General features: G+C 40.4%; 1 protein-coding gene across 1 annotated transcript in view; it reads left to right on the plus strand.

Annotated features, from left to right (window-relative positions):
• The window catches only part of LOC309569005 (sialic acid-binding Ig-like lectin 6), a gene marked incomplete at its 3' end in the record, with an annotated part of 47,938 nt that overhangs the window by 2,231 nt on the left and 31,818 nt on the right, over nt 1–13,889 (plus strand). Inside the window, exon 2 of the mRNA XM_082274766.1 lies at nt 339–455. Within this exon, the coding sequence (XP_082130892.1) occupies nt 416–455 (40 nt within the window). The 5' untranslated portion in view covers nt 339–415. The remainder of the gene's footprint in view (nt 1–338; nt 456–13,889) is intronic.

The following is a 13,889-nucleotide window of genomic DNA, read 5'->3' on the forward strand; positions in this document are numbered from 1 at the left end:
AATATCCAATCACCTACATGAAAAAAAAAAAATAAAACAATAATTTTGCATGCAAAAGATTTGATGATGGCAGTCCTCAGAGCTTCACCTCATTCACTAAGCGAAGGGGAAATGCCCTTGCAAACTGAACAGCTTTTGTGTTTTTGGTATATCAACCTCCATGATGACAAAACAATTGATAAGGATTGTGGCACCACTCTATGTAGCGAAAGAAAAAATGATATTTTGTAAGCAGTACAAAGGAAAGTCATGTAAATGTAATGATTTGTGCTGTATATACTGTTCCTTGAATTATGCAGTGTTTGTAATTTGTTATAATTATTTTAATATTTTCATAGGTGAAGAATCATTCAACTAAATTTAGGAGCGTACGACTTATCACATTGGTTGTTTCACAGCTATTTTATGTGTCACCATGGATAGAAACAATATTTTTATCATTCTTCTTCTTCAAGGTGATTTGTCATGTTTTGGTTCTTATTGTTGTGCACTGTGAAACTGAAATGACAGAAGGATTTGGATGTGTGTTTAGAAGAGTACAGTGTGTAGCACCCTCCTAGGTAGGTGCTAGAAGAAAGAGTATAGTTATAGATCTTTTTGACTTATTAGAGAGATTGTCAGGTAAATCTATATTGTTCTCTGCCTACCAAAGAGAAGGATCTGCTAGTGAGGTCTGCTCATTGTGCTCAGGTACAACTCAGTTTGTCTGATCCAATAGGGAGGCATATAGGACAGTGGGAGGAAATCTGACAAATGAATGCACAGGCATTTAGTACAGCTCTATTGATTGGCAGAGGAAAGTACATTGGTGCATGCTGGGACAATGTATAAATGCCAAGAGCACGTGTGCTCAGGGCCTTTCAGCTGGAATGCGGGTTCCCAGCAGGGTACTAACTGTAGGCAGAATCAGATCCTTCCCTGTGTCTCCCTTCCAGTCAGCTCGGCAGGACATCTGGGTTTAGCATTTCTATGACTCTCAGGTCCTAAAGGTTGACCACCTGAGGCTACATGGCTGCCCTTCCTCTGTAGAAGCTGCCATGCAGCCTCAGGTGGTCAACCTGAGGGCCTGAGAGTCAGAGAGGAGCTGAACCCAGATGTCCTGCAGAGCTGACTGGAATGGAGACACTAGAAAGGATCTGATTCTGCCTACAGTGAGCAGAGATCTGTGTCATGGGGCCTGTCCTGAGAGGGCCACCTCTTCTGCTAGAAGAGTCAGTGGATGGGTGTCAGTCAAGGGGATGCTAAAGAATGTCCTGAAGATAATGTAGTTGCATCAAGTCTACTGCTAGAGAGAGCAAGAGGGCTCAAGTCTTCCATACAACTAGCAGTATGGTAAAAGCAGTGTGTCTGCTTGCACAAATGATCTGGTGAGGCCAAGTGAGAGTTGTCCTTATCCACTGTGAATAGTTCAAGTTGGAGTATCCCACTATTCCCTTCTCCCATCCAAGTTCCACAATAAATAAAAAAACAAAACCACTGGACTGTTTATTGAGTAACGAGCCATTGGGAGTAAGGATGGATTAGTGAACTGTCTCTAAGTGACTGTCTGCAGGTAATCAGATGAGACCAAAGAAGTCATCACACAGCTTGCCCTACGGGGACAGTGCTACAAGTGTATACATTGTACGTACAGTACAGAATTCAATAGAAGGTGGCAGGTGAAATTAAACTTTTACCCAACACCATTGCAGCTGTTTGTAGTTCCTATGGCCCTACACCAAGGACTTCCAACACTAAAGGAGACGCTCTAAACAAGAAATGAGCAAATGGGCAGGTTGGCCTGAAAATACTATGATAAATCAGTGGCTGAAAATCTGCATTATACTATATATATATATATATATATATATATATATATATATATATATATAGATAGATAGATAGATAGATAGATAGATACACACACACTGTATATGCTGCTAACTCAATCCTACTCATGGTAGGAAGTGAAAGTAGAATCCAGCAACTTCCCTTGTTTGTTCTGTTTTGATCTTTGACAAAAACCATTAAAAGGTTTTTTTTTTTTTATATCTAAATGATGATTGCAATAAAAAGACAAAATCCCAGTGGATCCTGCCAAAAATATAGTGTTGTCCAGTGCTCGCTACAGTCTTATCTTATGGAGAGAAGGAGATTGCCCGCTGTTTGTAGTCCAAATCAAGAGATCAAACTGGGGCGACAATGCTGCTCCTCCATATATAAAATAAAGTTGTCACACTAGGACAGGAAGGGTGTTGCTGTTGGGATTAGCAGGTATAAGTAAAGGGAAAAACATCTTAAAGAACTACCTGCCGGGGGTTGACATGTTCTCCCTGTTCTTGCGAGGATTTTGACCGGTTATTCCGGTGTTCCGTGAAAATTCCCTACCCTCGTCACTTCCGGGGGAACCTATGTCAGGGAACAGCTTACCACTAGTATTAAAGAAATATGACCAGCGCTACGGACTAGATGTTTGGGAGAGAAATATATTAGATAAAGGTGTAAGCTGCCCCAATCAGACCTTGAGTGTAAGGTGCAAGTGTTATAAAGGAAGTGTGAAGATTGGTGGTGGCGCTACCTCTAAAGTAAAAAATGCCCCTTGTGAAGTGTAAGGGGAAGTATACTGGTAAACAATAACCCACAAATGGTGCAATATCTAAAAAAATAATAATAAATAGAAATGGATAACAAAGATATATTCAAATCAAACAATGGATGCGAAGAAAATATATATATATATAAACCGATGTCGTGACAAAAGACCCACAACCGAAGATATGTGAGTGATTTCCAAATGAATGTGCCACGTGATCTGTATCAACGTGAGTGAAAAAAATGAATATAATAAAATAAAAAAAGTGGATAAGTGAAATTCCACGAGTGGCCACTAGGTGGCGCAAATAGCTTGGTACAACCTGTATGTTGATGTATGGAGATGTTCCTTTTCGAGATGAACGAGCAGTCAGAGAAGTCAGCGGCGGGTGCCCTGAGTGCTCACATGAAAGGAAAAATACCCCATGGTGAATAATAGTAACATACAGTTATAAAATAGCGGCGTAGTAGACTCACTCGTACAGTAGATCAAGATCAGAATAGTCGTGTTCGCCGGGAGGCTTCCGCGTTCCACGGCCGACAACCGGAAGTGACGTTTGACGTCGGAGACTCCGCCCTACGCGTTTCGTCACAATGACGTCAACTGGAGCGGCGTCAACATAGCGTACTCCCGGAATATTTATAGCCGCCCGTATCCAGGTAACGGAGGGGACGGAACAAACACCGCCATCTTGCTACTCCCTCTCCGGAAGCCATATTACTCAGCCACTAGCTTCATTATGGATGTGCAGGGGAACGGCCATACTTCATCATATCTGATCTCATTAATTTGTCCGAGTGTGCTACGAGCCTTTAAGTTTCTAAAAACATAACTTTATTGTGATCATTTAAAACATGCTAAAAAAGGCCGAATTATAAAAAATACATAAAACAAGAGGGCCATATCTACGTATATCTCATACAAAGCAATAAAAAAATATATAAGTGTGAAGAAAATTTGTGAGATATATATACATAAATATATATAAAAATAAAAATAAAAAAAAACATAAATAATAAAATTAAAAAATAAAAATAAAATAAAAATAAAATTAAAAATTAAAAAATAAAAAATAAAATATAAAATATAAGAGAGTGTGTATACAGAAATCCTCGAACTATACAGGACAGGTCTTATGCAGTCTATGTAAACACGCAAGGGGCATCAAAAGTGAGGATGGTTCAGTGCGGATAAAGACTATATCAATTTTGTGATACCTGTGCAGAGGATTCAGGACATGGAAAAGTATGTGCATATATATGTGTCAATGTTACTAGGTGAGGAGGAAAAACAAAGAGGGTGATACACACCAATGTGTCAGCGATCAATGATGCTGGATGAGAAGGTCAGGTGCCAATATATTCAAGAAAATGATATATTCAAAAGAATGTGAGGATGAAGCACTGAAATTGTATACTTTTGGATTGCAAAAAAGGAGGGATTCCGTGGATGCTGGAAGAGAAGGGTAGTACAAAACATACCTGTGTGTAAAAAATTCTTAAAACGGTATGTTTTACGGTTAAGGTAAACAACTGATAAAAAGCCACAAATTATTGGTAAAAACGTCTAATGGTAAAAAAGACTGGTTTTTAAGAGCTTTCTAAATGAGACTATATAAAAGGACTGGTTATATATAAAAAAGTAAAAAAATATTTAAATGTTTAAAAAGTATATAAAAATTGTAATAAAATAGGGAGGATAAAGGAGTTGGATGTTCATGTATCCGTAATAAAGCAGTTCAGGTCTATGTCAGTATTTAGTCCTTCGGGCCGGAGAGATCTCATCAAGTAAATCCACTTGGTTTCATTGCGTGAAACCATTCTGCGTTTATTACTACCTCTCCAATCGTCTTTGATCTTGTCTATCCCATAGAATATAAGGCCCGAGGGATCTTGACCATGTGCCTCTTTAAAGTGCCTAGAAAGGGTGTGTTTCTCAAACCCCTTTCTAATATTTTTGACATGTTCGCGTATCCTGACGTACAACTGTCGGGTAGTTCTTCCGATGTACTGTAAGTGACATGGGCACTCAATGACATATGTCACATAGGAGCTGGTACACGTGATAGTATCTTTTATCCTGAACGACTCTCCTGTGGTGCTAGAAGTAAAGTTGGTGATCTTTCTCGGCTGTTTTTTATTCGTTTTGCACGGTAGGCATTTCTTGCATCTAAAAAAGCCATTAAGGCTAGTCGGAAGAGTGATCCGTTTTGGAGGGTTAATCACATTTTTCACCAGTTTGTCTCTTAGAGTTGGGGCTCTTCTGTATATGAAGGTAGGTTTCTTTGGTAGAATTTTCTTAAGTGTCTTGTCTGCTGCAAGGATGGGCCAATGTTTTTTAATTATTCTCTCCACCTCTTTATGCTGTCTATTAAAACCGGTGATGAAGGCAAATTCATAGTCGTTCTTCTTTTCTTTTTTATCTTTATCCCTAATGAGTTCCTCCCTATTCATATCTCTCACTATTTCCTTAAGGTTTCTCATTTCCTTCTTGTTGTATCCCTTCTCAATAAATCTCTCTATAAGGAGATCTGCTTGTATGTCATAATCCCGGGCATTACTACAGTTCCTACGTATACGTAACAACTGTCCTTTGGGGATATTCCCCAGCCATTTAGGATGGTGGCAGCTCCTCTTTGGTATGTAGCCGTTCTTATCGGTCTTTTTAAAAAATGTCTTACTGAAAATACTTCCATCCTGTTTGAACAGCTCTAGGTCCAGATAGGCTATTTTTTGTTTGTCCCAGTTGCCTGTGAACGATAATCCATATCTGTTTCCACTAATTTCGTCAAAGAAAGTCTGTAAACTTTCAACATCCCCTCGCCAAATCAGGATAATATCATCTATATATCTCTTATAGTATTGCAAGTTGGGTCTTTCTACACTAAAAATCTGTTCTTCCTCCCATTTCTGCATGAAAATATTTGCAACACTAGGTGCATATTTGGCTCCCATCGCGACGCCTTTGGTTTGTTCGTAATACTTCCCCTTATACCAAAAATAATTGGAATTCATGGCCATTTGCAGGCCCTCAAGAATAAAGTGCATCTGTGCTTGTCTGAGGTCAGTGTATTTGTGCAGCGCCCATTCAACACTATCTAACCCATCACTCTGTATGATGTTAGTATATAGGGAATTTACATCAATAGTTACCAGAAGGTCTTCTTCTGTGACAGTTAAATTTTTAATTTCATTTAGTAATTGTTTACTATCCCTAAGATATGATCTCCCCTTGGGGACCAGGGGCTGCAAGAATTTATCTAAATACTCCCCTAGACGTGAGTGCACTGAATTAATGCCACTCACTATGGGGCGTCCTGGGGGCTTTTTTTCATCTTTGTGAATCTTGGGTAAAAAATAAATAACAGGAGTTCTTGCTTCTTCCAACTGGAGATATTCCGCTTCCTTACTGTTTAAAATGCCCATCCTCTTTCCTTTTTCAATAAAATCCTTTAAAACTTTTTGTAGTCTCATCTTAGGGTTTCCACGAAGTTTCTTGTACGTGTCTTCTGCGCTTAATAGCCTTTCCAACTCCTCCTCATAATCTTTTTGGTTTAAAATGACTAAACCACCCCCTTTGTCAGCGGGTCTGATGACAATCCCCTTCTTTTTTTCAAGTTTTCTTATTGTGTCCCAAATGTTCTTCTCTTTCCTCCTCTCAATTTTCAAGTTCCTAATTTCATCCTCTACCATTCGTTTGAATACTTCCAGATTTTCGTTTTGTGGATTTTTGGGATTGAAGGTCGATTTATTTTTTAAAGTAGTGTGTTTGAATTTAGTGGGTGCTGAGGGGGTGGTTTTGTTTTTCTTGATCTCAAAGAATTTCTTTATGTTAATCTTTCTGATATATTTTTGAAGATCGATATAGGCTTCAAACTTGTCCAAATTCTTATCAGGGGCATATTTTAGGCCTAAATCCAAGATTTTTAATTCCTCCTCATCAAACATTATTCCACTGAGATTGAATATTCCTTTTCCTAGTAAACCCTTCTTCTTTTTCTTTGTCCCTCCTCGTTTTCCCCTTGGTTTTCGTTTCTTCCGTATTCGAAGTACCTCGGTGGTTCTTCCCTCCTGTTGGAATTGAACCCTTCTGGTCTCCATGTTTCTCCTCGATATCCTTGGGGTCTTGGACCTCTCTGTTCCCCCCTCCATGGAGTGTGTCGGCCATTGGGTGGCCCCTGGTATCCTCTTTGCGCTCCCCATTGTCCTTCTCGTCTCCAAGGTTGTTGCCACCCATGGTTCCTCCCACGGTCCTGTTGCCATCCATTTTGTCTTCCTTGTTCCTGTTGCCATCCGTGGTTCCTCCAGTCGTTGTAATGTCTTGGTGGGGCCCCTCCTCTCGGGGGCCTTCCCCGATTGCCTCTTGGAAAAAAACTTCCATCTCTGGGGGGGCCTTGATCCTCGTATCGGACTTCTGGACGGTAACTTAGCGGGGCAAATCTATTGGATGTGCTAACACGGGCTTGGTTTGTTCCTGGAGTTCTATTTGCTCTGGTATTGGTGTGTGTGTTGGACCTAGAGTTGGACGTTGATGGTTCTGGTTCCCAGTCTGTATCCATATTATCTTCAATTTCGGTTCCTGGAGTCCTGGGTGTCCTGGGGGTGCCTATTTCCAACCAGGGATCGTTCTCATCATCTCCCATTTCAGAGGGGTCCCTGGATGTTAAATCAATGGGATCCACACTGCTGCCTTGTCCATTATAAAGTTCATCCAATTGCCATTTATAAACGTTTTGGTTTCTATAATCCAAAATATCTCTTTTGTATTTCTTTTGCTTCTTAGCCTGTATCGTTTTATCATATTTTAATATAGATTCTTGTAAGCTCTTCTCCTTATTTTTGTACTCAGTTGTTTCTGCGTGGGGGGCTAGTTGTTCCTTCAATTGGACAATTGTGGCTTCTATTTTCTTTAATTTGTATTGTCTCCTCTTAATAATGATACCTAACAGTTCCTTTTCACATTTGTTGAAGAAGTGATACCATTCCTCCAGCAAAGCGGTGTCTGTAATGTGGTCATTGGGAGATATATCCCACCTTAGTCTCCTAGGTGTTATGCCCTCTCGGCTGTATTTTTCTAGGGTGGCGATATCCCACCAGACCCTTAATTGCTTCTCCATGTTTTGTTTTAGTTGTTTGAAGGAGCCCTCCATATCTTGTCTTTGAATTATCGTGACTTGGTCAAAAATCTCTTCCACATTAACATTTCTCCCAGTCATATATTTAAATATATCCATTGCTGCTAGGTCTGGTTGTATACCCCCAAAGGTGGTAGACACAGATAGTATTAAAGAAATATGACCAGCGCTACGGACTAGATGTTTGGGAGAGAAATATATTAGATAAAGGTGTAAGCTGCCCCAATCAGACCTTGAGTGTAAGGTGCAAGTGTTATAAAGGAAGTGTGAAGATTGGTGGTGGCGCTACCTCTAAAGTAAAAAATGCCCCTTGTGAAGTGTAAGGGGAAGTATACTGGTAAACAATAACCCACAAATGGTGCAATATCTAAAAAAATAATAATAAATAGAAATGGATAACAAAGATATATTCAAATCAAACAATGGATGCGAAGAAAATATATATATATATAAACCGATGTCGTGACAAAAGACCCACAACCGAAGATATGTGAGTGATTTCCAAATGAATGTGCCACGTGATCTGTATCAACGTGAGTGAAAAAAATGAATATAATAAAATAAAAAAAGTGGATAAGTGAAATTCCACGAGTGGCCACTAGGTGGCGCAAATAGCTTGGTACAACCTGTATGTTGATGTATGGAGATGTTCCTTTTCGAGATGAACGAGCAGTCAGAGAAGTCAGCGGCGGGTGCCCTGAGTGCTCACATGAAAGGAAAAATACCCCATGGTGAATAATAGTAACATACAGTTATAAAATAGCGGCGTAGTAGACTCACTCGTACAGTAGATCAAGATCAGAATAGTCGTGTTCGCCGGGAGGCTTCCGCGTTCCACGGCCGACAACCGGAAGTGACGTTTGACGTCGGAGACTCCGCCCTACGCGTTTCGTCACAATGACGTCAACTGGAGCGGCGTCAACATAGCGTACTCCCGGAATATTTATAGCCGCCCGTATCCAGGTAACGGAGGGGACGGAACAAACACCGCCATCTTGCTACTCCCTCTCCGGAAGCCATATTACTCAGCCACTAGCTTCATTATGGATGTGCAGGGGAACGGCCATACTTCATCATATCTGATCTCATTAATTTGTCCGAGTGTGCTACGAGCCTTTAAGTTTCTAAAAACATAACTTTATTGTGATCATTTAAAACATGCTAAAAAAGGCCGAATTATAAAAAATACATAAAACAAGAGGGCCATATCTACGTATAAAATACAAAAGGGGTGCAGCGCTACAGTAGAAAGTGTGAACTCAGACTGTATAATTGTGAAAAAGTCCTAACTGAACAATTAAATCACAAATACTGTGCAAGCTTAAAATAAAGAAGAGTCCTTTAAATGTCACAAATCCAAGCCATAAGATCAAGGAAAACCCGTGCTGTAAAGGATGAAACAGATGCACCTCTTCATAAGTGACTCCATCACCAGAGTGTGTGCTAGCCTCTCACCTCAATGCTCAGACCTCTAGGGTCATAACGCAGTGTGTTTACAAACACCTGATGGGCTCCCAATCTTCTCAGCTTTGCCTCCAACCTCCAACCTCAGACCGGTCATAGAGTAAGAGATTCCATCATAGAGGGGGGGACAAAAGGACATCTAGTGCTCTCCGTATATATAACAGTTTATTGAATAATAAAAGATATTGCACTTACAAGCATGGCACTATCCTAGTGCAAAACGAACAGCATAAGTGTATAACAGCACAGCCAGCTGGCCGCTCGGTGTGCGATCCCTTCGGAGCGTCGCGGGTGACGTCACAGCTCCTCCCCCGTACGCGTTGCGTCAGTGGGTGTGACTTCTTCAGCGGGGTACGTGGAGGGCGGCACCCGCACGCTATTTATAGATGCTGCTAAGCAACCGGACCAATCGTTCCAGGGCGGAACAGGAAACTCTCAGGTTTCCATTTTGGAATAGGGAAAGAGAACCAGCTCTACTTCCTGATGGCTCCGGAGCTAACAAAAACTCATATTTACAGACCGGAAACAGGGGAAAAGACACGGTTCAGTTCCTCTCTGTCTTTGTCGATGTAATTAGGAGCTAATAAATATACTATTGCACTTCGTGAATGCTAGGGGCACAAAACCTTTAACAGGACATAAAGTGACAATGCATAGTGCATAATATAATAACCTAAAAGTTTTCAAAAAATTATTTTATATAAAAACTCTTTTTTTCTTCAAAAGTCTTTTTGAAAAAATCTTTTTGAAAAAATGGCAAATGTTAAATAAGATAGTAAATACAATTCTAAAATCTTTTCATAAAAGCTAAAAAAGACGTGTAACCGCGATGCTCCGTATGGATCTTACAAACACATGTATATATAAAAAACATAAAAAACATAACAGAAAAAACATCTAAAAATCAGCAATAATCATCTATTGGAAATAAAACAATTAAGATCAAATTCTACATTTAACCCCCCTGGTACTAAAACTTTAGTCTGGTAAATCCAGAATGATTCTCTTCGACTTAGTTGCCTAGTAAAGTTACCTCCCCTCCAATGCCTGGTAGTTTTCTCAATCCCCCAAAACTTTAATCCAGTAGGGTCACAGTGATGGTATCTTTTAAAGTGTTTGGGGACATTGTGCTTATCCTTTCCCTGTCTAATTCTGTTCATATGCTCTCCTACTCGAACATGCAATGCCCTCGTGGTTCTGCCCACGTATTGATATCCGCATTTACATTCGAGCATATAAACGACACCTTTGGTCTCACATGTAATGAAATCCCTCAAAACATGCACTTCCTGTGTGGCTGTAGCTAAAAATTCCTTCCTTCTTTTGATGTTACCTTTTGAGGTTTTGCATGCAGCACATCTTCCACAGGCGTAAAAACCTTTCATAGATGGAAAGAGCCTATTATCAGATTTAATGGGGGGATCCAGAACCCCTGGTGCCAGCCGATCTCTCAAGGTTGGCGCCCTTCGGTAGACAAATTTAGGTTTTGATGGAAGAGTCGGGCCCAATACCCTGTCTTGTTGTAGGATGGGCCAATACTTGGCTACTATATTTTCAAACTTCTTGTACTGGACATTGTAGTCCAGCACAAAGCAAAATTCATTACTGGTAGCCATTTTTTTAGAGGGCATAAGAGTGGTTTCTCGTTCGATCTCACTCACTCTAGATAGTTCCTTCTCTATGTGTTCCGGAGCATAACCTTTTTCTAAAAACCTAGAGGCTAATATTTTGGACTGTGAGCGAAAGTCTTCTTCCTGAGAACAGTTTCGTTTCATCCTTAAAAACTGCCCTCTGGGGATATTACATAACCAAAGATTATGGTGGCAACTTCCTGTCGGTATATAGGAGTTACGATCAGTGGGTTTGAAGTAGGTACGAGTTTTTAGACACCCATCATTTTTGAAAATCTCCAAATCCAAGAATATAATACTTTCGGTGTTTACATTCCAAGTTAGTTCAATGTTCCTATTATTGGAACTAAGATGGTTCATGAATTGCTGCAGACTGGTCATATCTCCTCTCCAAACTAGGAGGAGATCGTCGATGAAACGACGGTAACAACTCAGCTGGGGAGGACGGTTTGTGAAGATCACCTCCTCCTCCCAGTGTGACATAAATAAATTTGCCACACTGGGAGCAAAACGTCCTCCCATAGCAACTCCTTTCACTTGTAGAAAATATTCTCGGTTGTACCAAAAATAATTTTTTAGTAAACAGAAATCTAAACATTCGACAAGGAACTTACGATGTTTAGAGGTCAAATCTGACTTACTTAGGGCCCACTTCACAGAATACAAAGCATCTTCATGATTTATAATGGTGTAAAGCGACCCTACGTCAGCAGTCACCAATATGCTTTCTGAAGTTCCCGTTAAGTCCCCAAGAAGCTGGATTACATGTTTAGTGTCCTTGAGGTATGCGGATGTGCCACATACCAAAGGCTGCAGATAATGGTCGATATACTGACCTAACCTTGCCGTTATAGAATCTATGCCGTTTACAATTGGACGGCCAGGTGGACACGTTTGATTCTTGTGGATTTTAGGGAGAAAATAAATTATAGGGGTCCTGCAAAATAAGGGGTTGAGATACTGGGCTTCCTTAGAGCTCAAAATTCCAGATTTCTCCCCTTTGTTGATCAAAACTCCCAGTTCTTTTTTAAACCTGATCATAGGGTTACCTGACAAGAGAGAGTAGGTATTCCTGTCACTAAGGAGCCTCTGCATCTCTTGACGGTAGTAGGTCCCACTCATTACTACCAAGGCACCTCCCTTATCAGCCGGGCGGATCACTAGATCTTTCCTGCCCTCTAGCAGTTTAATACCCTTTTTGATTTGTTGGGGATCATTCGCTCTCCTGATCCTAAGTGAATCCAAATCACGGCTTACCATATTTTTGAACACTTCAATGTTCTTAGTGTCCACATTAGGGGGATTAAACACTGATTTATTCCGTAATTTGGAATGGTGTGAGACTCTAACCTCTCCCCTATCAGGATATGGATTTGTTAAAAAATGTTTTTTGATGCTTAATGTTCTAGCAAATTTTTGAAGATTGACATAGGTATCGAACTTATTCATATTCTTAGTCGGTGCGAATTTTAGTCCCTTGTCCAAAACTCTGATCTCATCATCAGTAAGAGTGACACCGCTAAGATTGAATATTCCGGTTCCTATCGGGATTTTGATTTTTTGTACCCTTCTACCTCCTCTGCATCCTCTTTTTTTCTTTTCTTTTGATTTTCCGTCCCGTTTATCAATGGATACGGGGGCTGCTGAGGAGGATAATAGGGGCTGATTCCCAATGGAGTTGACGGGTCTAGTTGAGGGTCCCTCCAGGGGGTCCTCTGTATCCCTAAAAAATGGGGGTCCTCTCCTTGATTTTGTAATGGCTGGAACCTATTTTCCGTTGGGATAGGGCGATCCCCTAATGGGTACGCACCTCTCTGTCCCCTACGTCCTCTAGGTCCCCCTCGATGCCCCCTATTGTGATAGGGGACAGTTTGCCACTCAAGGTTGGGTTGGTGATAATTATCACCACTCCAATTCTCCCTGGATGAGGGACGGTGATAAGGTTTTTGGCCCCCCCCTCTTCCTCGGCCTCTCCCTCTTTTGTTTCCCCGACCTCTTCCTCTGGGTGGAGGCCCTCCTAATGAGGGGAATTGTGACTGAGGAGTCCCACAATCCTGAGTGGGTACGTCCTCATTCATTGAGGTGCTGGAAACTGCTTCAGGGGCTGCTGAGGACAGAAGGTTTACTTGCCACCTATACACCATTTTGTTGCTAAAATCTCCTATATCCCTTAGGAATTTTTTCTTTTTCTTTTCCTGAGCCTCCTTATCCCATTTGATGAGTTTGGTTTTGAGTTCTTCTGATAGTTTTATGAACTCTGGTTTATCCTTCTCTTTTTCTATAGAGGTTTTGATAGCCTCTATTTGGGTCTCAAGAGCCTTCATCTTCCTCTGTTTCCGTGTTAACAGAAAAGTGAGGAGCTCAAGACCCTTTGTAGTGAAGAATTCATTCCATTCTGTGTATGATTCCTCATCTAAAAGCCCATCATTTGGTGGGATATCCCAACGCAAACGACGCGGGATTATTTTAGAGGAGATATACTGTTGGAATGAAACCACATCCCACCAAGCTTTAATCTTTTTTTCAAATAAGTGTCCTAACTTTTTGAAATAATGGGAAAGGTTGCTCGGTTCTTTGGATATAAGTGTGCGTGTAAACACATCATCTAATGCGATCTCACGCACCTCAATATATTGAAAAACATCCATTCTGTAAGATTAGCAGCCAAATGTATATAGACTTGCTACAAAAAATATAAAATAAAAACTCATTCAGCGCTACAATCAGCAAAATGGAATAAAAGCTGCTGAACACCGGTAAAGGTCAAATCTATCAAAACCCAGATGAAACATAAAATACAAAAGGGGTGCAGCGCTACAGTAGAAAGTGTGAACTCAGACTGTATAATTGTGAAAAAGTCCTAACTGAACAATTAAATCACAAATACTGTGCAAGCTTAAAATAAAGAAGAGTCCTTTAAATGTCACAAATCCAAGCCATAAGATCAAGGAAAACCCGTGCTGTAGAATTTGATCTTAATTGTTTTATTTCCAATAGATGATTATTGCTGATTTTTAGATGTTTTTTCTGTTATGTTTTTTATGTTTTTTATATATACATGTGTTTGTAAGATCCATACGGAGCATCG

Source organism: Pelophylax lessonae (genome assembly GCF_965119305.1).
Source record: "Pelophylax lessonae genome assembly, chromosome: 12".
Classification (NCBI taxonomy): domain Eukaryota; kingdom Metazoa; phylum Chordata; class Amphibia; order Anura; family Ranidae; genus Pelophylax; species Pelophylax lessonae.